Source organism: Castanea sativa, chromosome 11 (genome assembly GCF_040712315.1).
Source record: "Castanea sativa cultivar Marrone di Chiusa Pesio chromosome 11, ASM4071231v1".
Taxonomy (NCBI): domain Eukaryota; kingdom Viridiplantae; phylum Streptophyta; class Magnoliopsida; order Fagales; family Fagaceae; genus Castanea; species Castanea sativa.
In genome coordinates, this window is record NC_134023.1 from 32,255,558 (window position 1) to 32,280,448 (window position 24,891).

Here is a 24,891-nt window from a genome sequence, read left to right on the forward strand (position 1 = left end):
CAAAATTATTGTGGCTTTGTATGCCAAATCTCACTCCTAATACTCTTTTGCTAAAAAAAAACAATGGGTCACAACGGTCATAGACCGTTCAAGATCTGTAAGTCCACACATAAACGTTTCTGTGTGAATTCCTGAATATTTCATAGATCGTTCCTGGAAAAAAAAAAATGGGTAGGGATCATCTCCACGTAGTGATGCTACCGGGCTCTACCTTTGGCCACCTCATACCCTTCTTCCAGCTCTCCGTGGCCTTAGCTAAAGCTGGAATTCATGTTTCCTTTGTGCAAACCCCAAGAAATATCCAAAGACTCCCTAAACTTCCTCCAAATTTAGCAACTCTCATAAATATGGTGGAGTTCCCATTACCTTCTTTAGGCAATTGCTTATTGCCTGAAGGAGCTGAGGCCACTATAGACTTTCCACTAGAGAAAGCTGAGTACTTAAGGGTTGCATATGATCGCCTCCAATACCCTATCAGCCAGTTCATCGCTGAGCAATTACCGGACTGGATTATAATCGATTTTACTGCTCATTGGGCGGTTGAAATTGCCCAAAATTATAACATCGGCCTCGTGTACTTCTCTGTCTTCTCTGCTGCTACTGCTATTTTCTTTGGGCAGCCACCAGACTATTATTTTGTTGGTGAACACCGAAAGAAAGCTTGGCCATCACCGGAGAGTATGACAGAACCGCCGAAGTGGGTTAGTTTTCCGTCCTCTGTAGCATACCGAGGTTATGAGGCTATTGGATCACATCGGATATATGCAGAGAATGCTTCAGGGATCAGTGATGCGGCGAGACTTACAGAGGTTCTCCGTGCATGTAAAGCATTGGCTATTCGTAGTTGTAGGGAGTTTGAAGGTGAATACTTGAGTTTACATGAGAAATTGATGGGGAAGCCAGTGATTCCCGTAGGTTTACTCCCTCAGGAAAGACATGGAGTGATAGGCAGTGATAGCTCATGGAAGATGATCTTTGAATGGCTTGACAAACAAGAACCCAAGTCAGTTTTGTTTGTAGGGTTTGGCAGTGAGTGTCAGCTGAGCAAAGAACACGTTTACGAGATTGCTTATGGGCTACAGCTTTCTCAAGTGCCATTTTTTTGGACTTTGAGAAAAACCTTTCTGGGCTATTGATGATGCTGACTCTTTGCCATTGGGTTTTATCGACACTACATCTGGCAAAGGAATGGTGTGTATGAGCTGGGTACCGCAAATGGAGATTCTGGCGCACCCATCAATTGGGGGATCATTGTTTCACTCTGGATGGGGGTCTGCAATTGAGATATTACAATTTGGTCACTGTCTTCTTGTGTTGCCATTAATCTATGACCAACCTTTGAATGCAAGGCTTTTAGTGGAGAAGGGCCTAGCTGTAGAAGTTGAGAGAGGAGAGGACGGATCGTTTAGTAGGGATGGGATGGCCAAGGCTGTAAGGTTGGTCATGGTGTCGAAGGAAGGCGATAAATTTAAAGCCCGGGTCAGAGAGGCCGCTGCGATAATTGGGGACGAGAATCTGCATCAGATGTGCTACATTGGTCACTTTGTTGAGTACTTAAAACATGGCATGGAGGAGGATTTTGCTTGTTAATTTGGAGAAGTACCAACGATATTTGTGATTGACAAACCAAATAAACCTTCTAGATTTGGTAAGATATTATCCGTATAAGAAGGAGTTATAAGCGCAAGATTCACAACTGTGATGTTAATAAAAAGGTTCCGTTTCTAATTGATAAACGTGACCTTGGCAGTTTTCAATGTTTGTGTTCGCTACCTTTGCTATTTGCGATTTATGCAGTGATTTCGAATTTTCCATTTGTGTAATGTTGTCTTACTGTAGCTATAGTCGTCGCTGCTGGTTATGATTGTCATAGTGCTAAGAGTATATTGGTGTTTTGTGATGCACACAAAAGGTATGGATTTTTTTTTAAAAAAATTTATCACTAGGACAAATTTCTCTACTCCAGTGGGTTAAGCATGAACTTCACTGTCGCCATCGATGGAACATATATATTACCACTTTAACCTCCATTATTATGTATATGGATGTGTTTTACAGCATTTTTAAAGGATCAAATGTGAAATAACACTATGTTTGGTTGTACCTAGGGAAAGGGAAAAGGAAAAGAAAGAAAAAGAGGAATGGAAGGTAAAGAGAAAAGAAAATATTTCCCTTTGATATGTTAGGATAAGGAAATAAAGGATAGGAAAAAAATGTGAGAATTCTATCTTTCCTTTGTTTGGTTTACATAGTGAAAAGTAAAAATGCATGTTTTTACCTTTTTACCCTTATGATGGGAAATTCATTTATTAGAACACTTGCAACTTCTTAAAAGTGTTAAGGATATGTTAGTCATTTTATAGAATAAAGTGGTGGACCCCAAGAAATTAGTGCTATCTCTTCTTTCCATTTCTGCTTAAATTAGGCTGGCACCAAAACAGTGAACCCCATGGAAAAAGCATCACTCCACTTCATCAACTTTTCTTTTCTCTAATACAACTAAACAACAAAAATGACCAACTTTCCTTGCTTTTTCCTATTTTTCTCTTCCCTTCCCCCCTTTACAAGCTCAATATTAATGGGCTAGTGAAATACAAACGCATGGCTAAAAGTGGACTTCATTAAATCCCCTACTCATCATCTTCAAATTTTCAATCCAATTCATACCTCAAATTTAGCACCTAGTCTCATTTCCACCCCAAATAAGGTGAGTAATATGAAATTTCAAAGCCAGAGAGGAGAAAGGAATAGGAACGAGAGGAAGAGGAGTGGAGAGAAAGGAATGGGAGGGAAATCATTTAGTTTCTACAATTTGGTTAGAGCATTAGTATTGGTGGTGCTAAAAAGCTATATTGCTATTTTTAGCACCACCAAATGCAAAAGTGAGGCTCCATTGGTGGAGCTATAGCCAAACATGGATGTGCACTGTAGCTCAAAGGTAAAAAAAAAAAACACTTTTTTATTCCTACATTCACACTACTTTGACTATTTTATTGATTTCTTTTCTCTCTTTTTATCCTTATTTTTTCTCTTTTCTTTCATTTATATTTGTCCATCTCTCTCCTCACTTTTTCTCTCCATCTCCACTCTGAGTTTATCTCTTCCTCCATTGCTGATCTGCATGAGCCCAGCCACCATGAACCCAACTTGCCTGCCCAGCTTAAACCCACCCCTTCCACCAATCCAACTCACCGATCTCGCTTCATCATTCGAAGGGTTTCGTCTCCCAATGGTTTCGGAAGAAAATTAAGGAAGGTTTGCTTGATATTCACGTCATCCATGCCATTGATAGTATAAAATTGCCTTGACATCCAATCAAAATGTCTTTCTAGAAAGTTTATAAATCCATACCCACAATTCAAAATGACAAATACGCCTAAAAACCATGAAAATGGACATTTTTCATCCCCTATTTTTCTTGCAACTTTGGCAACACCATCTAAGTGCCATTTGGGCTTTGTCATTTTGGAAAACTACAAAAAAATCTTACTAAAATCATGTTCCAGAAAAATATAATAAGGATTTACATGTAACTTTTGACTACCTTGCTTTGCCACTTTGAAACTTGAAATCAATAAATGCATGAATATTGAGAAAACCTTAAAAACATTGACCAATACCCAGAAAACACTTAAAACCTCCATACTCAACTTAATTTGATCAAATCCAATGGTCTTGGAACAAACTTTGAAGTTTGACAAAAGATTGATAAAGTTTTGCTAACTTTGAATACTCTATTCTCAAAATTCAATCGTATGATTGTCACCATACTTCACCAACACCAAAAAACACTTAAAACCTTCATACTCAACTTAATTTGATCAAATCTAGTGGTCTTGGAACAAACTTTGAAGTTTGACCCGAGATTGATAAAGTTTTGCTAACTTTGAATGCTCTATTCTCAAAATTCAATTGTCTGATTGTCACCATACTTCACCAACACCAATGTAGACACTCAATATTGAATCCATGATTTAGTCAAGGAAGATGACTAAAGTGGCCATTTATATACCCAAAATTCATGATTGCATTACATGCATTAATTTATTCATTGCATATCATAAAAATGATATTGGGGTTCTAACGGTCGTGACAGTATGCCCGATTTCTAGATTGGATTGTTGGATTGAAAGATATCATATGATCAAGTTTGCACGGCTTACATGCATTGTGTTTAGGTGGAATCAACCACGCATGATTAATTTAAATTAATTCTAATTGGCTAGACAATTAAAATTAATTAAATAATTTTGTGATTGGTTGTTAGTTAGTGTCAAAAATAGACTTGGTTGCATGGAAATAAAGGGGATAATTGGATAAAAATAAAATTGTGGATAATCAAAACTTTTTGGAGTATTTATCTACAAAATAATCATTGCTGAAAAGACCTGAATTATCATAAAAAAGAGTTCAATTTTTAGAATATGGATTAAAAGCACTAACAATATTGAGTAAATTTTCATGACACTATTTTCTATTTTCCTTTCTTTCTTAAGAAACATATAAGACTTTTTTTTTTTTTGGGCGGGGGGGAGGGGGTTGATAACAATTGCTGTCTGAATTAGCGCCACATTTAATTTCCATAGTGCTAGGATTAATGATGCGAACCTCAATCGACACGCTTTGAGACCCAACAAAATATTGGAATATTTAACACCAAATGATGCGAACCTCAATCGACACGCTTTGAGACTCAACAAAAATATTGGAATACTTGCCCAAAAAAGCTAAAATTCAGATTTTTGATAGAAACCCTGACTCAACGTTTATAATCGAAACGCGAACCAAAGGGATAAGTTGACCTTGACCCAATGATTATAAAGAATCACGAACCAAAGGTATAAAGTTTGAACGCCACAAGGAAGAATCATTGATAAGTTCACAGTTCTTGAAGAACCAAAAAAGAGCAAAGCCTCACATTTTCTTATTTCTATTCCATAATATTATATGAAAAACGTTTACAAACTTAAGGGCCTATTTAAGGGCTCCATAAAACTTGACAGACAAGAAAATATATTCTAAAATAACTCTTAATTGATACCTTACCATATCTAGAATCAAATTTGACCTAAAAAGTATTAAATGCACCTAAAAACAAGGAATTAAATCACCTAAACCTAAAATAACGTTTTTGCATAAAAATACCAAAAATAATAAATTACAATAATTAAACAGTAAATTGTGTTCTACATCAGACCCCTCCACTTGAAACAAACTCGTCCTCGAGTTCATCTTTGAAAAGATGAAATCTGAAATCTTTCGCTCCAAATAAACAAATACTTCGAATGCTTTAATGACTTGATCCAGTTGTGAAATTTGAATCCTTCATAAAGTGTAGCAGAAAATTTCTTCTCATCTACTTTCAATTTATTTGCAACATCAATCAACAAAGGGTTGATAATAAAATTAAAATTTTCTACTCCAAGAAAATCAACATATAGTATAGTCATCTTCAACAAATCAACTGAGACTTGAGGATTGTGAGTTGTGGACTCATCCTCATATTTGACCTCAATTGAATCTTCCATAATGTTCTCAATAATTACCATCTCTTTTTTTTTTTTCAAGTTTTTTTTTTTTTTTTTTTTTTTACTTTTTTTTTTGTATGATAACAGGAAACAAAAGATAAAAGGGATAGAAAACTGATTTTAGAACCTGTGCTCTGATACCAAATGATGCGAACCTCAATCGACACACTTTGAGACCCAACAAAAATATTGGAATATTTAACACCAAATGATGCGAATCTCAATCGACACACTTTGAGACCCAACAAAAATATTGGAATACTTGCCCAAGAAAGCTAAAATTCAGATTTTTGATAGAAACCCTGACCCAACGTTTATAATCGAAACGCGAACTAAATGTATAAGTTGACCTTGACCCAATGATTATAAAGAATCACGAACCAAAGGTATAAAGTTTGAACGCCACAAAGAAGAAGCCTTGATAAGTTCACAATTCTTGAAGAACCAAAAGAGAGCAAAGCCTCACCTTTTCTGATTTTTATTCCATAATATTATATGAAAAACGTTTACAAACTTAAAGGCCTATTTAAGAGCTCCATAAAACTTGATAGACAAGAAAATATATTCTAAAATAACTCATAATTGATACCTTACCATATCTAGAATCAAATTTGACCTAAAAAGCATTAAATGCACCTAAAAACAAGGAATTAAATCACCTAAACCTAAAATAACGTTTTTACATAAATATACCAAAAATAATAAATTACAATAATTAAACAGTAAATTGTGTCCTACATCAATTAATGTGGTGGTCCATATTGAAATAAATAACGAAGAAAAAATAACAAATATAATGTAAGACAATCTTTTAGTAGGTGAAATGTCAAGATATTCAACTACGACCCACATTCAAGCTTGCGCAGGTGGGGATAGCGTCACATGAAAAACAACTAGCAAAGAAGATCTGAGATCTTCACTTGCAATACAATGAAGGCTTGGGTCCACTGTTGCGGTTGGCAGTAGCATATGGCTAGGACCTAGGAGTGGGTTTGATGGGAGATTTAATTTGTAGACAACACAGCTCGGATCTAGTTGGCTATAATTTCATGTGAAAGTTATTGAGTAGTTGAAATGTCTGAAACTATTTAAGAACATGTCTTTGTTTTGAAATTCAACCTTTAAAAAATCAAGTTTTTTGAAAAAATCAGCATGAAACTATAGTTTTATGTTTTTTTGCTAGAAGTTTTAGAGAAAGGATGTTTTGCTTTTTTGGCCTACATAGTTACATCATCAACAGTAATTAAAGATTATACAGAAGTGTACATGCTACAACCGTATGATCCTATAATCTGTTTTCTTTTATACAAAATTTCTCTTTGCACCCAAAAAAAAAAAAAAAACAGTAATTAAAGATATCTTTTGACATTTCAACGAGATGGAACGGGCGGCTATTGCCAACATACGTGTTTGTAAATGTTTGTGGGCATGTCTTTGTGTTTGTAAATTTAATTGATTTTATGGGTTTCGTTGCATTGTATGGGTTTCATTGCTAAGGAAATACAAGAAAAGAGAAAAAAAAAATGATTTTTTAAATTTCTCGGCAAGGTTTGCTAGGAAGAAAATGAAGAACATGATTAAAGGGGAAGAACACATGTTCTAGATTCTTCATGTTCTTCCCCAAAAAAGAGAAACAAAATTAATTTAATTTTTTTTCATTTTCTTTTTTAAAAAATAAGAAAGTTATAAATTTTATTATTATTTTATTACTTCGTCAGTTTTTTCATTAGTTTGGTGATAGAATAGTGCTTCAAGAACTTAAATGTATCGCGTTAATTAGTTTTGAAACTAAAAGTAGTAGAAATAAAATATAGGGACTAAAATAAAAAAAAAGTAAAATATAAAGACTAAAAGTACATTTACGCTTTTTATTATTATTATTATTATTTTATGAGAATTAAAGCACTAAAATTAGGTAGGTCAAATGTTAAAATTTTGACATTTAATACACCAAATACCGAAAACCTTCAAATCAACGTTTTAAATGTCATTGATGAATACTAACTACCTTTTGGAATGGTACGTTACAAATGCTTTTTTTTTATTATTTATTCATGTTTTATTCTTCCTGTCTCTTCGCCAAAAAAAAAATTCCTCCTCATTCTTTCTCTTGACCACTCATTATTTTCTGCCTCACTTTCTCTCTCTGAGACTCTTGATCTCCTCTTCCAACTTTTGTGAGCCAACACTCAAAATCATCTATACCATTTTTATCACACAAAGTCTAGCATTACTAATTTTTATCTCCATCTCCCTCACCGATTTTTATTTTCTTTTTTTACACTCTCTCCTCTCTGTTCTCATCTCAGAACCGAAGCAAAGACAATTTGGCTTTGGGTCTCTCTGTGGTTTGGATCATCTCAAAGCAAAGAGGATTAAAGTTTCGTTTTGGGTTTTGTTACTTTTGGATTTTGGTGTGATCGATTTGCTCAAGGTATCGCCGATTCTCTTGGTTTCTCCAATTCTGTCTTCTTCTGCATACAGGTAAGTTCTCTGTCTTCTTCGACGATTCTCTCAGTATTTCGGGGTATACTTTTACTCGCTCGATCTTCTTGGTTCTTATGTGTTGTGTTATGGTCCTTTTTTTTTTTTTTTCAAATATTTTGCATAAACGAATAATTACTTGAATGCTTCTGATTCTTTACTTAGGATTTATTTTCAATTTGTTGTACATTCAGATATGCATTTGAATATATGTATATGTTTTGGGCTCTCTCTGGACTGCCTAAACTGTTTTAACAGAAAATCGAGTACGATACCTGAAAGTATGACCGAATATCAAATAATAAAGAAATAATTAAAAATATAAAAAATAATATTTAAATAAAATGATAAATAATAGAATGACATATTGTTAAAGGATTTTACTAAAGTTTTGAAAAAAGTTTTATCGAGAATTGAAAAAATTTTGACAATTTTTTCAATTTTCGATCAAATATTTCTAAAAAGGGATTTGTTAATATATGCGAGAATATATTAACGGGACCCATTATAAAATATTATATTAAAATATAAAAAAGTAGTTTTAAAAAATGTCTGAATGACAATTTTTTTTAGAACCCCCTGATGCTAATTTTCTTGTAATTATCTCGTATAGTTATTGTCCATCCAATCTTTCGTTTATGGTATGTTTATTTGGAGGTGAAATAGGAGGATAGAAAACTTTGGAGAGAAAATAAAAGAGAAATTTTTTTTATGGAGTGTGGTTAGTTGGGTGGAGAGGAAGGAAAATAAATGATAAGGTTGAGGTATTTTTTCTCCTGGCCTATCAAAATATTTTTTCTCCAAAATGAATAGAAAATTGAGTGAGGATAAATATTTTTTTGATTGACAAAAATACCTAGTACATATACACACTTCTTCAAGTTGCATTTTTTTTTCCTTCTCAACAATGTTGCTTTGGCTTTTTTTTTTTTTTTTTTTTTTTTTTTCAGGCCTGGGCATGCGTGCCTTCTTTCTTCCTCGTTTTTTTTTTTTTTTTTCCTTCTACGAGGCAGTTGCCTTTTTTTTTTTTTTTTTTTCCTATTCTTTTTTTCATCTTTTGATTTTCTAGGCCTGGGCGGCGTGATTTTTTTTTTTTTTTTAACTAGTTGTGATTTTTTTTTTACATTATTTTTATTTTTTTAATAAATTTGGGTGATTTTTTGTGTGTGGTTATTTATCACTTTTTTGTTTTAATTGGGTATCATTTTTTAATAAGGGTATATGAGTAAATTTATCAAATTTATTTTTTTCATCTTCTACTTTTTCACTCCAACCAAATAAATAGGAGAGAAAATAAATTTTTTTTTATCCTCCTACTTTTTCACTCTCCCACCATTTTCTATCCTCCTACTTTTCTACTCCAATCAAACGGACCTTTTAAGAAAAAAAAACACGTGAATTCCAATCCCACTTCTGAGTATTTTGGCACTTTGGGTATTGCTAAAAAAAGATGTGAGTCACATCTCATAAGTTACAGAAGTAAATGTGGCCTTGTCAATTATCATATGAGAAATGATATGTTCACAATATTTTCACAATATTTTTATAACAAATTCTAAGTAGTAGGTTGTTTCTAGTTGTTATTGTTAGGGTAAAAAAGTAATCTTAGTGTTAAGTTCAAATTTGAATCAATAACAACTAACCACCTGTGATTTGTTGTCAAAATGTTATAAAAATATTGTGGACATAGCATCTCTTTTTTCATATATTGGATATCTTGGCTAGCTCTGTTTTTTTCGATTTATGCATTGATTTCTATTTTTTATTTTTATTTTTATGTTGTACCGTAGCTATAGTCATGGCTGCTGGTTATGATTGTCATGGTGCTAAGAATAAATTGGTGTTTGTGATGCACAAAAAAGGTTTGAATTTTTTTTGTTCTCATCCGGGTTTTTTTTTTTTAAGCACCTGATTAATCCTAGATGTGCGGGAGACAGGGAAAATTCTAATATCTTATTGGAGCTGCTAAAGGAACATGATCCTCTCTTTTTCACTTAAAATAGAGATCTTTTATTTCACAATTAAGACTTTATTTTCTTTGTTAATTGTGTGTAAAGTATACCAAATACACTTTTAAATTTCTAATACTAGTCACTAGCAAATGCTATGCATGGAAACCTACTTATTTGTGAGGTAAATTAAAATAATTTTATAAAATCTTAAATTTAAGAAATTACACCATTGCAAGATTTACTCTTGTATAACTTCAACTTGAGTTATAATTTGATGAAGATGTCATTGCTTGAACGTGCAATAACTTACAAAAAAGTGAAATATAAGAAGAAAAAAAAAGTACACGAACCCATAAAGTAATAAGTTTTAAATTTTAATGGGTCTAAACTTTAAACGAATATTATCAACATGTGGCCCACGCTATAAAAATGTTGAGCAGGAGCCTACCTTGAAATAATGAAAGCCATACCTCCTCTTAATATATCATATATAAGGTTTCTACCTAAGAAATTAACATACTTTCATGTTGTGAGGTGAAACAAAGACGTATATAGTAGCAGCAACCTTAAATTTCAATTATTGCAAGCTTTTTTATCTTGTAAAAAAAAGGCTAAAGAGAGTTTGATGGTTCCTATACGAAAATTACTTTTTAAAAAATACATGAAAAACTATAATATATATATATATATATATATATATATATATATATATATATATATATATATATATATAAAACAAAGTAAAGGAGAAGAAAATAACAGAAGAATAGCTCACAACTCTATTCGGCTTAAAAAAAAATATTGGAGTTTGCACTGCTTTTATAGTGTTCATGATTAACTTTGCATATTTGGAGATAAATTATTAATATTTGAATTTGAGTTTAAGTTGGACTTGTTAGAGAGATAGAGTTTCACTCCTTATTAAGTTTAGACTAAACAAAAATAATTTTCTTTAAAAAAAATGATAATGATGAGTTTGAATTTAAGTTGGACTTGTTAGAGAGATAAAGTTTCACTCCATGTTAAATTTAGATTAAACAAAATTAATTTTATTTTAAAAAAATGATAATGATGTAGCAAGCTCTGGAGAAGTCAATAAAAAGTTAAAGATTTCGGTTTTATATACATACTAGTTTCTGACCCATGCAATGCAGGGAGAGTCAAACAATAGTTTTAAATTTTCACTTTGCCAAAAATTATGATCACTTTAAAATAAAAGTTACAATTTAAGTGGAAAAAAAAATAATACTAATACCAATAATGATAAGTCCAACTCCAATATAGTTTGATATTTTTTTGCTATCACTAATAATTTGTTATACCTAAAATTTATGCTAAAGATGACATTAAAAATTATTCTCAGTACCTAAAAATCATATGTAATAGGAACAATATATAAAAATAAAATAAAATTTTTTTTAACAAACTTGGAGTAGTAGTAATTAAATTTGTAGTTGTTTATCTAAAAAAAGAGTAGAACCTGCAAAATAAGTATTTTTAAGTTATTAATATATAAAGGAAATGAGGTAGACAATCCAATATGGGTCAACCTATTTTATAATTTTAGAAAAATCTGAACAATTGGAAAGACGTGAGCCTGGGAAAGTAGTTGGTAAAAAAAAGTTTTAAATTCCTTGTACATTTAAATTTGTGAACCTATTTTCACTTTCCTCTCTTTTTTTTTTTTTTTTTTTTTTTCCTTTTCCACGGTTTTTAAATTCTCTCATCTCTATTTTTTTTTTACTCATATCTTGAATTGTTCTTATCCACACATTAATTGTTTTTTAAAATATTTCTAGTGCCTCATCTTTTATTTTCCCAATCCTACATAAGCTAAATCAGTACATCTTCTCCCTTCTCTCTCTTCCTCACTCTCTCTTCTTAGTCTCACTCAGTGGAACAATAAAAATGTTATGTTTTTTTTATAAAAAAAATCTTGCACTCCTTTCTTTTTCTTTTCTTTTTTTTCAAAAGAGTTTTTGCAAAAGCATTCATTTTATTGTTATTTTCAGACCCCCTCTTCAATGAAATGAACTATAAAAAGGAAGGATTAAGATTTTTGAAGTTGGACCAAAGTCAAATCAAAGTTGAATCACGGTAATATCATAATTAGTACAAATTGAAAAATTAATTAAAATAGTTGAATTAAATATGGAGAGAGATTTATTTATATAATATTGGTCAAAATCCATATAATTTTTAAGATATTTGAACTAATATATCAATATCAAACCCTAAATCTGTACCTAATAATAATAACAATAACAATAGCAATAACAATAACAACTACATTTCTTAGAATATTATAATTATAATATGAACTTAAAAATAATGAAAGAGAAGAAGAGTACGTTGACAAAAAATGAAGAAGAGAGAGAACATGATAGATGATACGTACATGTCATTATCACGTGGGGGTAGGGACTCATAATTGAAATGACATATAGTTTGACACTTCCAACTGGCACCATTCAATTTTTCACTCTCCTTTGTCCTTCATGTTAGTCACATGCTAGGGCTCATAAAACTAAAACTCAATACAAAAAAAAAATCAATGTATTTATTGTTTTCGGTTTAAGATGGGTGTAATTTGGCAATTTCATTTAGTGCAGTTTTTCCCATACTTTAGAAAATAGAATCAATTTATTTTTTAAAGTGATTTTCACTTACTCCTTTGAGTTTGTAATACAAATACTGTACTACGTTACTCTGTACCCAATTATTATTTACCATACATTTGAGGAAAGGTATCTGACCTTTAAACCTGTTTTGGCTTTGCTGGCTAGTGTTACAAAAAAGAGAAGTCTGCTGCAAATGGTAAATTTCAGAGAGAAGGAGAGAGTGAGGAAAAAAGAGCGTACAATGAGAAAGATATAAAAAAGAAGTGATGTGTTATTTATAATTACTGCTGCAAGAAAAGAAACAACGTTGTGTCCCTTTGTAGCAAAGCAATAGGCAGTTTTTTTAATTTTTAAGGTTAACGTTTCAGTTTTATAACTACCCACTGGTACAGTGCAACTAAACACCAATAGTACTGTAACAGTTTGTTTAAGTATCCAACAAGAAGTTGTTCTAGTTAGCTCAACTGGTAATATTTTTTATGGTTGTATAAAAGATTTGAGATTTAATTCTGGCATACATCAAAAACTTATTGGCGTTTTAGTTTAATGATAAAGAATTATTATTAGGAGTGGACGCCATAAGTTTAAACTTTCTAAAAAAAATTTTTGAACAAAAAGGTATATTTTTTGTGTGTTTTTAATTGTAATTGTTGCATAAATTTATGTAGTCACATGACATAACGAGGCGCGGATAACAAAAAGTCAAATGTTTCGACTAATAATAATAATAATAATAAAATTTTGATAAAAGAGTGTAACTGGTAAGAAAACGGACATTTTTCATCCCCTATTTTTCTTGCAACGTCGACAACACCTGAGTGCCACTTGGGCTTTGTCATTTTGGAAAACTTCAAACAATCTTAGTAAAATCATGTTATAGAAAAATATAATTAAGGATTTGCATGTAATTTCTAACTACGTTGTTTTGCCACTTTGAAATTTGAAATCAATAAAAGCATGAATATTGAGAAAACCTCAAAACATAGACCAATACCCAAAAAACACTTAAAACCTCCATACTTAACTTAATTTGATCAAATCCAGTAGTCTTGGAATGAACTTTGAAGTTTGACCAAAGACTGATAAAGTTTTGCAAACTTTGAAGGCTCTATTCTCAAAATTCAATCGTTTGCTTGTCACCATACTTCACCAACACCAATATTTACCACATTCTTCCAATCAAATGGTTATATTTTGGAGCTTAGTCTGTCGCATGATGGACGTGTGTTGTTGTACCCACCAACCGGAAAACTTTGATTGACCTCATTCATACAATCTCACCATTCAATTAAGCTCAAAATTTATTGAAACCAATATCTTTCCCCATTCTTTCAATCTGATGGTCAAATGTTGAATTTGAGTTTGACACATGTCATTGTAACCGCCTATTAGGAAACTTCAATTACTAGAAACGTGGGAAAATTCTTCTAAGTGCTTACTAGGCAAAAAAGCTTTACCAAGTTTTGCGCACAGTTGAACATTCTCTCTCTTCTTTCATTACACACTATCCTTGTTAATCCAATGGCATTGTGGGTAGATTCCAGGGGCGGAGGCAGAGGGGGGCGAGGGGGGGCACTTGCCCCCTCTGACTCCACCTAAAAAACCATGTATATATACTTTTTATTAGTGTAGTTTTTTTGCCCCTCCTAACATTAGAATAGTAAATGTGTAAAACAAAGAAATATTTTCCTATTTCTACTATACACAAACAGTACCATGATATGAAAAAATAAATAAAAAAAACACATCTCCCACTTAAGTTAGTCTAGAAACACAACAATATTTCACAATATTTTCACAACACTCATGCTTTTAGTTGGAACGGATCTTAGAATATTTATTTTATTTTATTTTATTTTTGATCTATAATGTACTAATATCTCAATTTATTGTAAAAATATTGTGAGATTTTGTAATGTTACTAAAAAAACTACTCCCACTTTTATCAATTAGCCTGACACCAAAGTAAATGGCCACCACCTATCATCTTTTATTTTAATTAAAAGGCAAAACTTAGGTACAATACTTAAGTGTTGTTCCTTAGGTTCCCCTATTAATATTTTGTCATGTCGATTTTTTCTCATGAGATGGAAATGTATTTTTTAGTTAAGTAGCCACATGGTTGAATCTTGAAGGAGAACCTAAGAAACAACACCTAAGGTATTGTACCTAAGTTTTGTCCTTAAGTTAAAGCCTGTGTACACTTTGACCATCATTAAAGGTTTTTTTTTTCACTTATTTAAATTCCTTCCTTTCATTTCAAGTACCACCCATGAAACTCAAATTTTACACAAAATAATAATGTCTTGTATGGTACTAAAGCAATAAAGCATCCATTATCTTCTTCAACCCCATCTCTTATTTTTTTCATAGTCTCAAAATTTGAGTTTTTACCATAAATCTAAATTTTAAATAATTAGAAGTATAAAGAAAGAAAGTTGAAAATTTATTTTCTCAAATTATTATAAGGAATCAAATTTGATGTCTAAAATTTGTGTATATAGATTAATCTCTTACTTTAATTGTCAACAACTATGAATTGGTTGTTTTACAATTGTTTAATTATTTTACAATTGTTTAAATTTTAACATATTTTTATGACAACTACTATTGTTTATAATTTTATTAGTAATATCGATTAATATTTTTAAGATTTTTTTTAATTATTGTCTTTTGACCTTGCCCCCCCTAAACTGAAATTTTGGCTCCGCCACTGGTAGATTCAATAGTGTTTACTAATCTATTGTTATTATGAAGTTTATATCACTAGATCCATGCTATCATGATCATCATTTTATTTCTAAATGAAAATCAAAGCTTCTTTTTTATTTGTACTATCTCTTGGACTTTGGACTTTGTTTCTTGTGTATGCTTAAAAGTGTATGCGTGGGTAGCCATTGTCTTATTTGGGTCGATGTTAAGTTCAAAACTTGACTCCCAAAAACAAACATGGGCCTGGTAACCCTTCCCTTCTAGCGGTAGGCATGTGGCCAAACACAAAAAAAGCCCCAACAAGAGTTCTCACAAGACCTCCAAAATACTAATAAAAACTACAAAATAACCAATACGAACTACGAAAGCCTTTAAAATGACTGAAATACCCCCATCAAAGCTTGTAAATGACTAAAATACCCATAAATGCCCCAAGTGCCCCTCACATCTTCAAGATGATCAAATTATGTTTTTACCTCGAAAATAACCAAAATAGCCCTTTAGTACTTGGAGGCTCTTGAAAGACGTTTTGGTGCAGTTTTTAAAATTGAGGAATTTTCCTGAGTTTTTAAGACATAATGTGATCATTTTAAAGTTTTCAAGAGGTATTTTTCCGTATTTCAATGGTTTTGGGGTTATGTTTTATCCGTATGTTGGTTTTAGAAAGTATATTTGTATTTTAAGAAAGTGAAAAAAAAAGTTTTATAAAAGTGTACACAAAAACTAAAACTAAAAATTAAAAGCTAATCAAATAAGCTATGGGCAAACGAACACTAATTAAACAAATTAGCTTAGTTTTTTTTTTTTTTTTTTGAATCAACAAACTAGCTTAGTTAATAGCTAAGATATGTATGATATCTGATCTTGTACTTTTATTCCTTCGTCTGGTCTGGCACTTATGGGTCCAAAGGCTAAGTGTGGTCGAGGATAGGGAGGAATTATATGATCCGGACTACATATATATAATGAGTATGAATTCTAATACTTTTCGTTTTGAAGTATAAATAAAATATTTCCTATTTTATTAAATATCTTTAGAGCTTCATAGCAGCATTAATTAAAAGAGAGAAGAAAAAAAATAATACTAATTGTTTCCCTTCAGAAGTGATTAAAATTTGATAATAAGATCTTAATTTCTTTACGTAATATATTTATTTTTCGAAATTGTTTGTGCAAAGCAATTAATTATGGGGAATAACAAAATCCATATTTTGTTATTATTTTTAGATTAAATTATGAAATCCAGGTGCATAAATGTTCATGAGATAGTCTTAAATTTATTATAAAATGGGCATTTAATGCATATTAACCAAAATAAAATCAGTATTTACTTAAGTTGTACTGGGATTCTATTTAGCTACCAAAAATCATTGTGGATCGTAAATAGAATTTTGACACATATATCAATGGTCCTTGTAGTCTGAGTGCGAATTCCTGATTCCTGAATATCTTATTACCGCAGGCTGTAACTGAAAAAAAAAAATGGATAGGGATCATCTCCACGTAGTGATGCTTCCATGGTCTGCCTTCGGTCACCTCATACCCTTTTTTCAGCTATCCATTGCCTTAGCTAGATCTGGAATTCACGTTTCCTTTGTATCAACCCCAAGAAATATCCAAAGACTCCCCAAAGTTCCTCCAAGTTTAGCAACTTTCATCAAGTTTGTGGAGTTCCCATTACCCACACTAGACAATAATGATATCTTGCCTGAAGGCGCTGAGGCCAGTGTAGACGTTCCAGCTGACAAAGTTGAGTACTTAAAGCTTGCATATGATCGTCTCCAATATCCTATCAACCAGTTCGTGGCTGAGCAATTACCGGACTGGATTATAGCTGATTTTTCGGCACATTGGGCAGTTGAAATTGCCCAAAATTATAATGTCGGGTTTATTTACTTCGTTGTCTTCTCTGCTGCTACCGTTGTCTTCTTTGGGAAGCCACCAGGTGACCAAAAGCAAGCTTTGCCATCACTAGAGAGTTTGACATCACCGCCAGAGTGGCTTAGTTTTCCGTCCTCTGTTGCATTCCGAGGGTATGAAGCGGTTTGGGCACATGCGGGTGCACATGCAGAGGATGCTTCGGGGATAAGTGATGCTGCGAGGTTTGCGAAGGTTTTCCGTGCATGTAAAGCATTGGCTATTCGTAGTTGCAGGGAGTTTGAAGGTGATTTCTTGAGTTTACAAGAGAAATTGATGGGAAAGCCGGTCATTCCCATAGGTTTACTTCCCCCAAAAAGACATGAAGAGACCGAAGGGATTGATAGCTCATGGAAAACGACCTTTGAATGGCTTGATAAACAAGAACCCAAGTCAGTTTTGTTTGTGGGGTTTGGCAGTGAGTGTCAGCTGAGCAAAGCACAGCTTTATGAGATTGCTTATGGACTACAGCTTTCTCAAGTGCCATTTTTGTGGGCATTGAGGAAACCTTTTTGGGCTATTGATGATGAAGACTCTTTGCCATCGGGTTTTATTGACACCACGTCTGGCAAAGGCATGGTGTGTATGGGCTGGGCACCTCAGAAGGAAATTCTAGCGCACCCATCAATTGGGGGATCATTGTTCCACTCAGGGTGGGGGTCTGCAATTGAGATGTTACAATTTGGGCATTGTCTCGTCGTGTTGCCATTTATCTTTGATCAGCCTTTGAATGCAAGGCTTTTGGTGGATAAGGGTGTGGCTGTAGAAGTAGAGAGAGGAGAGGACGGATCATTTAGCAGGGATGGCATAGCCAAGGCTGTGAAGCTGGCCATGGTGTTAGAAGAAGGAGATAAATTAAGAACTCGTGCAAGAGAGGCTGCTGCAATATTTGGAGACGAGTATCTGCATCAAGTAAACTACATTGGTCACTTTGTTGAGTATTTAAAACATGGGGGCAGCAACAAAATATGAGTGATTACTAATTACCACACTCATGACAATGAGGAGGGTTTTTCTTGTTTATTTGGAGAAGTACCAACGATATTTGTGATTGACAAACCAGTTTCCATTCTCTATCGTGGCTAGCTCTACTATTTGTGATTAATGTAGTCATTTCAAATTTTCCAATAAAATGTTTTTTGTACTATTCCAATAGCCATTGCTGCTTACGATTGTCAGTGTTAAGAGTGATTTGGTGTTTTTTAATACACATTAGGTTAGAATTCCGCCCCCCCTAATTAACATGACATTTATTGGATAGTCGTATGTGCTTGCTACATACTCAATTTTGTGATATATTTTTGTATAGACTAGGCTCTAAAAGACAGTAAGGTTCAATGCTAAGTCCTTTGGAATATAAAGTATGGGTTGGATCTTCTATACCATACTCAAGGTTCAAAATGAAGTGTGCTTATGGAGCAAGAAGATGAAGAAAGATCAAAATGTGGAGACATTGTATGCTTTGGAGCTGCGGTAGAGGAGTAGAGTAGGAATGGCCGAAGGAAGGTTTCAATCAGATCGTGGGTCAGCCGTGACGTGAACTTAGTGAGCCAAATAAAGGGATAAACGCCTATGGGCAAAATTTGCAGAATGGTAGCATTTTAGAAAAAAATTGGTGCATAGCATGCATTTGAAACTATTTTGTAAGTTAAATTGTTTTTGGAACTTGAGTTAGGTAAACTCGATTTTGGGCTAGAACTCGAGTTTGACAAACTTGAGTTCCAAGCAGTGTGCAGCAATATTGAATGGAACTCGAGTTCCAGCCCAAACTTGAATTTCAAAAACAGTCTAACAAAATAGTTTCATCAGTGTGTTGCTTTTCTAAAATCATGCTATCTAGCAAATTTTTCCAACGCCCATGTGTTGAAAGCCAATAATGCATAACACTCTACTAGGCACCAACAGTTATGAATCACTAATGACTATTTATGCTTCACCTTCAAAAATGGAAACTTAGGAACAATGAGCATGACATCTTTAAAACTAAAGAAACTTGATTTAAGAGTGATGCCAAGGAAGCTTGAAGAAAGTATATACAATGCTCGCTTTGATGAAACAAAAATTAAACTGTTAGTTTTTGGTAATAAACCTCGAATCCACGAGATGATAATTTTCTAGAATCTACAAGAGAAAGAAATAAACCAAAAAAAAGAAGAAGAAAAGTTTAGAGACTTGGAGGCCTATTCAAAGGCTCCATAAAACTTGACAAACAAGAAAGTAAAATCTAAAATAAATCATAATTAATACCTAACAATAATAAGATATTTTACCTAAAAAGCATTAAAAACACCTAAAAACAAGGAAATAAATACCCTAAACCTAAAATAACGAAAATTACATAAAAATACCAAAATTAATAAATTACAAGAATTAAATTATAGAATTTGTCCTACATTAAACTCCTCTACTTCATACAAACTCATCCTTAAGTTTATTTTTGAGATTTGAAATCTTCCATACCAAGCTAACAAAATATTTGGAATACTTGAGCCCCTAATCTTCTTTCCATACTTGCAACTCATCAATGGAATAAACAAATCAACTTGAGTTTCTTTTTCCTTGGTCTTCATGCAATTGTAGAGATTTACCAAATAAGAACTGGCAATTGAATTAAATCTATCAACCACAATAAAATCAATAAACTTTGTTGTATTGCTTACTACCAAAATAAAGGATCTTAAGATTAAAAATCATATGATTTGATTTCATTGAGATCCTAAAAAATTTCCTCTTAATTTCTTCCTCAATGGTCTCTACTCTCTTGACTTCGAGATCTTGTTTTATAATAAGGTCTTCATTAATTTTCATCACAATCTTGATTTCAGGTTCTTCTATAATAAGGACTTTATTAATTTTCTTATAAACTTACATATTTTCTTCTTTGACTTTTATATATATTTTAAGAAAAGTATTTCAACATGCAATTCATCTATTAATGGTGAACATATGACCCTTCAAAATAATTCAAGTGTGAACTTCTTGGCCAATAATAATCTTATTTCTTACATGATAAAAGTTCATCACAATCCAAAGGATAAAATTTGATGGGTAGCATCTTTTTCATCCTTGACCATGAATAGATTTTGCCTTTACCACTCGGATTCTATTAGACTGTATTCGTTCCTCCTAACGCAAGGCATATTCACTAAGTTTATACAAAGTAAGAAAATATATTCTAAAATAAGTCATAATTAATACCTATCCATAATAAGAACTAAATGTAACCTAAAAAACATTAAAAACACTTAAAAACAAGAAAATAAATACCTTAAACCTAAAATAACAAAAATTACATAAAAATACTAAAATTAATAAATTTCAAGAATTAAATAATAGAATATGTCCTACATCAGAGAGGTATTTACTCCTTGCAAAACTTATCATTTCACTTGAAAGAGAGACCTAACTCTAGCGTCGAATAGTCAATGGCACAACATCACACCGGTACCTAAGGGTCATTCTCTTCATTTATTGCAAGTATTGTCGTTGAGTTGGACTTATTTGTTGGCTTTGCAAAGCCCTGACAGGAAGTATAACAAAATAATCACTAACAAGAAAGAGGTGGAATGAATATTTTATTAGATGCAACTTCAAACTCAAACAAAGAAATGAAGATGTTCCCTTGAGAACTTTTACAACTTTTTCTCTCACACACTTTCACACCACACTTCTAACGCATTTTATAGGGTAAAGTTAATTACAAGAGCTATCATTATTGTGATAACTCTTTATTTTATAATAGAAAATTCTAGAATGTGGAATACTCAAAGACACAAATGTTATGGAATGACAATAGACACAAACAATTATAAAAAAACAAGAAACACAAACTGTTATTGATGAAGCAAAGGTTTGTCAATTGTAGTGAGTTCGTCCAGATGGAGCCGAATGTTCGCTTGCGTCGTGGTGGAAGCAACAATTCCCCGAAACGGTCACTAGTGTGGTGCCTGCCACAACACCTCCAATGCCAAAGTCAGTACTAGGGAGTTTATGTCAATAGATAAGAATAATTTTGTATATCATGTAGTTGTATTCGTACCTTGTGTTGGCAATGTGAGGGCTTTATATATGTTACTCTGGATTCTAGCCGTTGTGATTGGTATTGTGATGTTAATGCCTTTCTTGATAACGCTTCTTGCTGAGTAATGGGGTTTTAATATGCCCTCAACGGTTTGTCCAGCTGGTTTTGTAACCGTCCGGGACATTGTTGGCATCATTGAATGATCCTGATATCCTCGTCGGTGACGTGGGCGCTTGTTTAGGCTCATCTCTGAGAGCGGTCTCATCGGTCTATTGACCTCGTCTATGGTTGATTTCGTCAGTCCTATCAGCTGTCCCCAGATTCTGTGGTTGTCATGATGTGTCATAACGACCATAGAAGATGATAGGTTTTTTTTTTTAACTGCAGGCGACCCTTGGGATTTCGCGCCACATCAAATGCGTAGTGGCGGCGCCATACTGGTCGTGGCCACATGGCGTGTTTTGGTTGAGGGGGCTTATGTTCTCATTGTATGACTCTTGGGTTTCTCGCTGATTTTCAGTTTTCGCCTTGATTTTTAAACTTCTCTTCTCCTTACTTTACTTTTCGTTTTCCCCAAGCTTTCAATTATTTTTTTGAGCGATTTCTTCTTCAAAATTCCTTTGCCACTCCTTTCTGAGCCGATGCGTGTTTGGTGTTGGGCTTTTCATCTTCTCTTTTCTGAGGTTCATTTTTCTTTCTTGTTTTCTTGTTTTCTTTCTTTGGCGGTAGTAAACATCTGATTTTCTTTTCTTTTCTTTTGGTTTCTGGTTCTTGGTTTTGGGAATTTTATTATTTTTCCTATTCTCCTGTGTCTTTCTTGGGTGTCCATGATTAGTAACTCTGAGGTTATGATACCTTGCTCCTCAGTTTCCTTCCTTTTCGTGCGTTTAGGGGGGGGGGTCTTTAGGTGTTTTCCCAAACCTTGAGAAATTTGTTGTTGAGGGTAATAGCTTGGGCGTTGTCTTGGCTGAGTTGTTTCCTTTGGTTTGTCAGTCAATTGATTGGTTCAAGGGTTTGGTGAGGGAGTGGGGATCGATGTTTGAGGTTAGGTCCAGTGAACTTGAGACTGGGTTATCATCTAGTGGTGATCCGGTAGAGGGAGATACTGCCGTTTCGATCCTTAGAGAGGTTAGGGCTTTTCACGCCCTTGTGGAGGCGTGTGGGCTGGATGCTAACACCGTGGGTAGGTTCAGAGATAGGTTTCAATTTTCAAAGCAGGTGGTGTTCATCAGCCCAATGATGAGGAAAGGGCTTGCCACTTTTTTCCTAGTGAAGTGTGCTTTTATAAGGCCGCTTTCACTTGTGGACTTAGACTCCCCGTCCATCCGTTCATGATGGAGCTTTTAGATTACTTTGGTATTGCTCTCGGGCAACTTATGCCCAATTCATGGAGGATAGTGGTCAATTGTATGGAAATATGGTTGGCTACTAATGGGGATATGATTAAGGTGAGTGAACTCGTCTATCTGTACCATTTGAAAGAGTCTAGAGAGTATGGATTCTATGAGTTAGTACCCTGGGAGAGGAGAACAAGGATTGTTAGGGGTTTACCTTCGTCCTTCAGGTATTGGAAATCCGGATTTTTCTTTGTGTTTGGGGATGATTTTAAGACTCCCTCTAGCAGGGATTAGGGTGATATCCCTCGAATTTAGGTGTGTCAGTATTTCTTCCCGTCGTTTTTAATTTCGTTGTATCTGCTGTTATCGTCACTAACTCCCTTGCTTACTGTCCTGTGCAGTCAAGAGATGGCCTAAGATCAAAAGCAGGCATAAGGACCGTGTTGAAAAAGCAATTGAATATTCCTAGATGATCGAAAGCTAGGACGATTTGGTATACCTGCGGACACTTGCCTTCTACAATCTTGGTCTTGACTCGTCCCCCTACATCCTGCATAGTATTGACATTGAAGGAAAAAAGAGTAAGTGTTGAGCTCGTCAATATTGACCCCCTTATCGGCACTTGATTTTTGTTTACAAGTGTTTCCTTCTTATAGAGATGACGACCAAGTTCAACAAAGATATATATGATAAGATGCGATCCAAGAAGGATGAGCCGTTGTCCAACAATGGGAAAAAGGTGGTACGCATCACGGGGAAGGGTTCCTCTGTCACTTCGACTGCTTCCGTCACTCCAATTGTTTCTGGTACCGAGACAACGAGGACGGCCTCTCCTGCCACCTCAATTAAGGAGATCCCTACCCCCGCTTCTAAAAGGCCGCACATTTCTGATAGAGGGAAAGTTGATGCTTGCTCATCTACTATCTGGGACAATGAAAGGCTGGCGGTGGACACGGCTCATGGGGTCGTGACTGTGGAAGATCTGAAGGTATTCTCGGGTTCGTCTCCAAATGAGCTGGTGGGTTGTCACCTTCATAAGCTTGTTTAGGTAACGCGCTTGTGCAAGTTTATCTCTTCTCTATTCTTTTTTTTATTATTTTTTTTACGTTGTTCTGAGGTTCGATTCCCTTGCGCGTTTTTTAGGTGTTGGGGGAGAGCATTCATCTTTCCTCGGAGTATCTTGCTCAGGGGGCTAAGGTCGAGTCTGCGCTCTCTCAGATAAAGGCCTTAGAGGTGGAGAACTCGAAGTTGAAGAAAGATTTGATAACTTCAATGGGCAACATTAACCATGCCAAGAAAGAGGCCAAGAAACTAAGTGATGACCTCAAGGTTGAACGGCAGTTGGTTTTGGAGAAGGACGAGCAGCTAGTGGCTGCTAGGGAGAAAATCAAAGTCATTGCTGCTAGGGCCATTGAGGGCTTCCAACAAACTAAGGAGTACAATTCTATGCTCTTCAGCTGGTGCTTCAAAGGATTTGAGCTTTTGAGGAGATACTTTATCAAGCACCCCTCTAGGGTAGACTTGGAAAAGCTGGACATGAAAGAGGTAGACAAGGAGATGGCTGCTGACGAGGCTGCTCAATCTTTGACCACTGAGACTGACGCCCCCCGCAAATGCCCCTGCCATTGACAAGCTAGTTGTTGATGCCCCAGCCGATGATGCCCATGCCGATGACGATGTTGCCACGAACGTTTGAACCTGATACTTATGAAAATTTTCTTTTCCCTTTCTTTTTTTTTTTTGGGTGCCCGTTGTGTCTTGGGCTCAAATTCCAGAATAGTTTTATTTTAATTTACCTTGAAAACAATATTTTTAGCCCAATGTTTATGGGTCTTTAGATGTAAAAATAATGGTGACTACCCGTTGTTTTTGGGCTTTTATAGCAGTGTACTTGCATTCATGATTGTGTACGATCGTAATTGTCCATGTTTCGCTCCTCACGCTTGTTGTCTTTCTATTGTGACTTATGCTTTTTCAAGGATGACTTCTTTCCTTCGTTGGTAATTTACATCCGTCTAGGCAGAATCTTATTACTTCGCCCCTTTTTAGATAATCTTTTGGCCACGTCAGTAATGTACATCCGTCTGGGTGGAATCTTATTACTTAGCCATTTTTGAGATTATCTTTTGGCTTCGTCAGTAATGTACATCCGTCTAGGTGGAATCTTATTACTTAGCCATTTTTTATTTTGGCTTTGTCAGTAATGTACATCCGTCTAGGCGGAATCTTACTACTTAACTATTTCTGATTTTGTCTTTTGGCTTCATCAGTAATGTACATCCGTCTAGGCGGAATCTTATTACTTAGCCATTTTTTATT

General features: G+C 34.1%; 1 protein-coding gene and 1 pseudogene across 2 annotated transcripts; both read left to right on the top strand.

The window, feature by feature from the left end:
• On the top strand, positions 1 to 1,812 carry LOC142615515 (putative UDP-rhamnose:rhamnosyltransferase 1; annotated as a pseudogene).
• Positions 1,813 to 7,590: 5,778 nt separating this feature from the next.
• Positions 7,591 to 18,356, top strand: LOC142614967 (putative UDP-rhamnose:rhamnosyltransferase 1). Of its 2 annotated transcripts, XM_075787616.1 has the most exons (3): positions 7,599 to 7,705; positions 7,838 to 8,012; positions 16,760 to 18,356. In XM_075787616.1, exon 3 carries the CDS (start codon positions 16,780 to 16,782, stop codon positions 18,184 to 18,186), a length of 1,407 nt encoding a protein of 468 aa, XP_075643731.1. In that variant the 5' UTR covers positions 7,599 to 7,705; positions 7,838 to 8,012; positions 16,760 to 16,779; the 3' UTR covers positions 18,187 to 18,356. The 2 variants fall into 2 exon arrangements, 1 of the variants encoding a protein (XP_075643731.1); XR_012840619.1 differs by lacking the exon at positions 16,760 to 18,356 and adding an exon at positions 12,751 to 13,078 and having other exon boundaries at positions 7,591 to 8,012.
• The last annotated feature ends 6,535 nt before the right edge of the window (positions 18,357 to 24,891 follow it).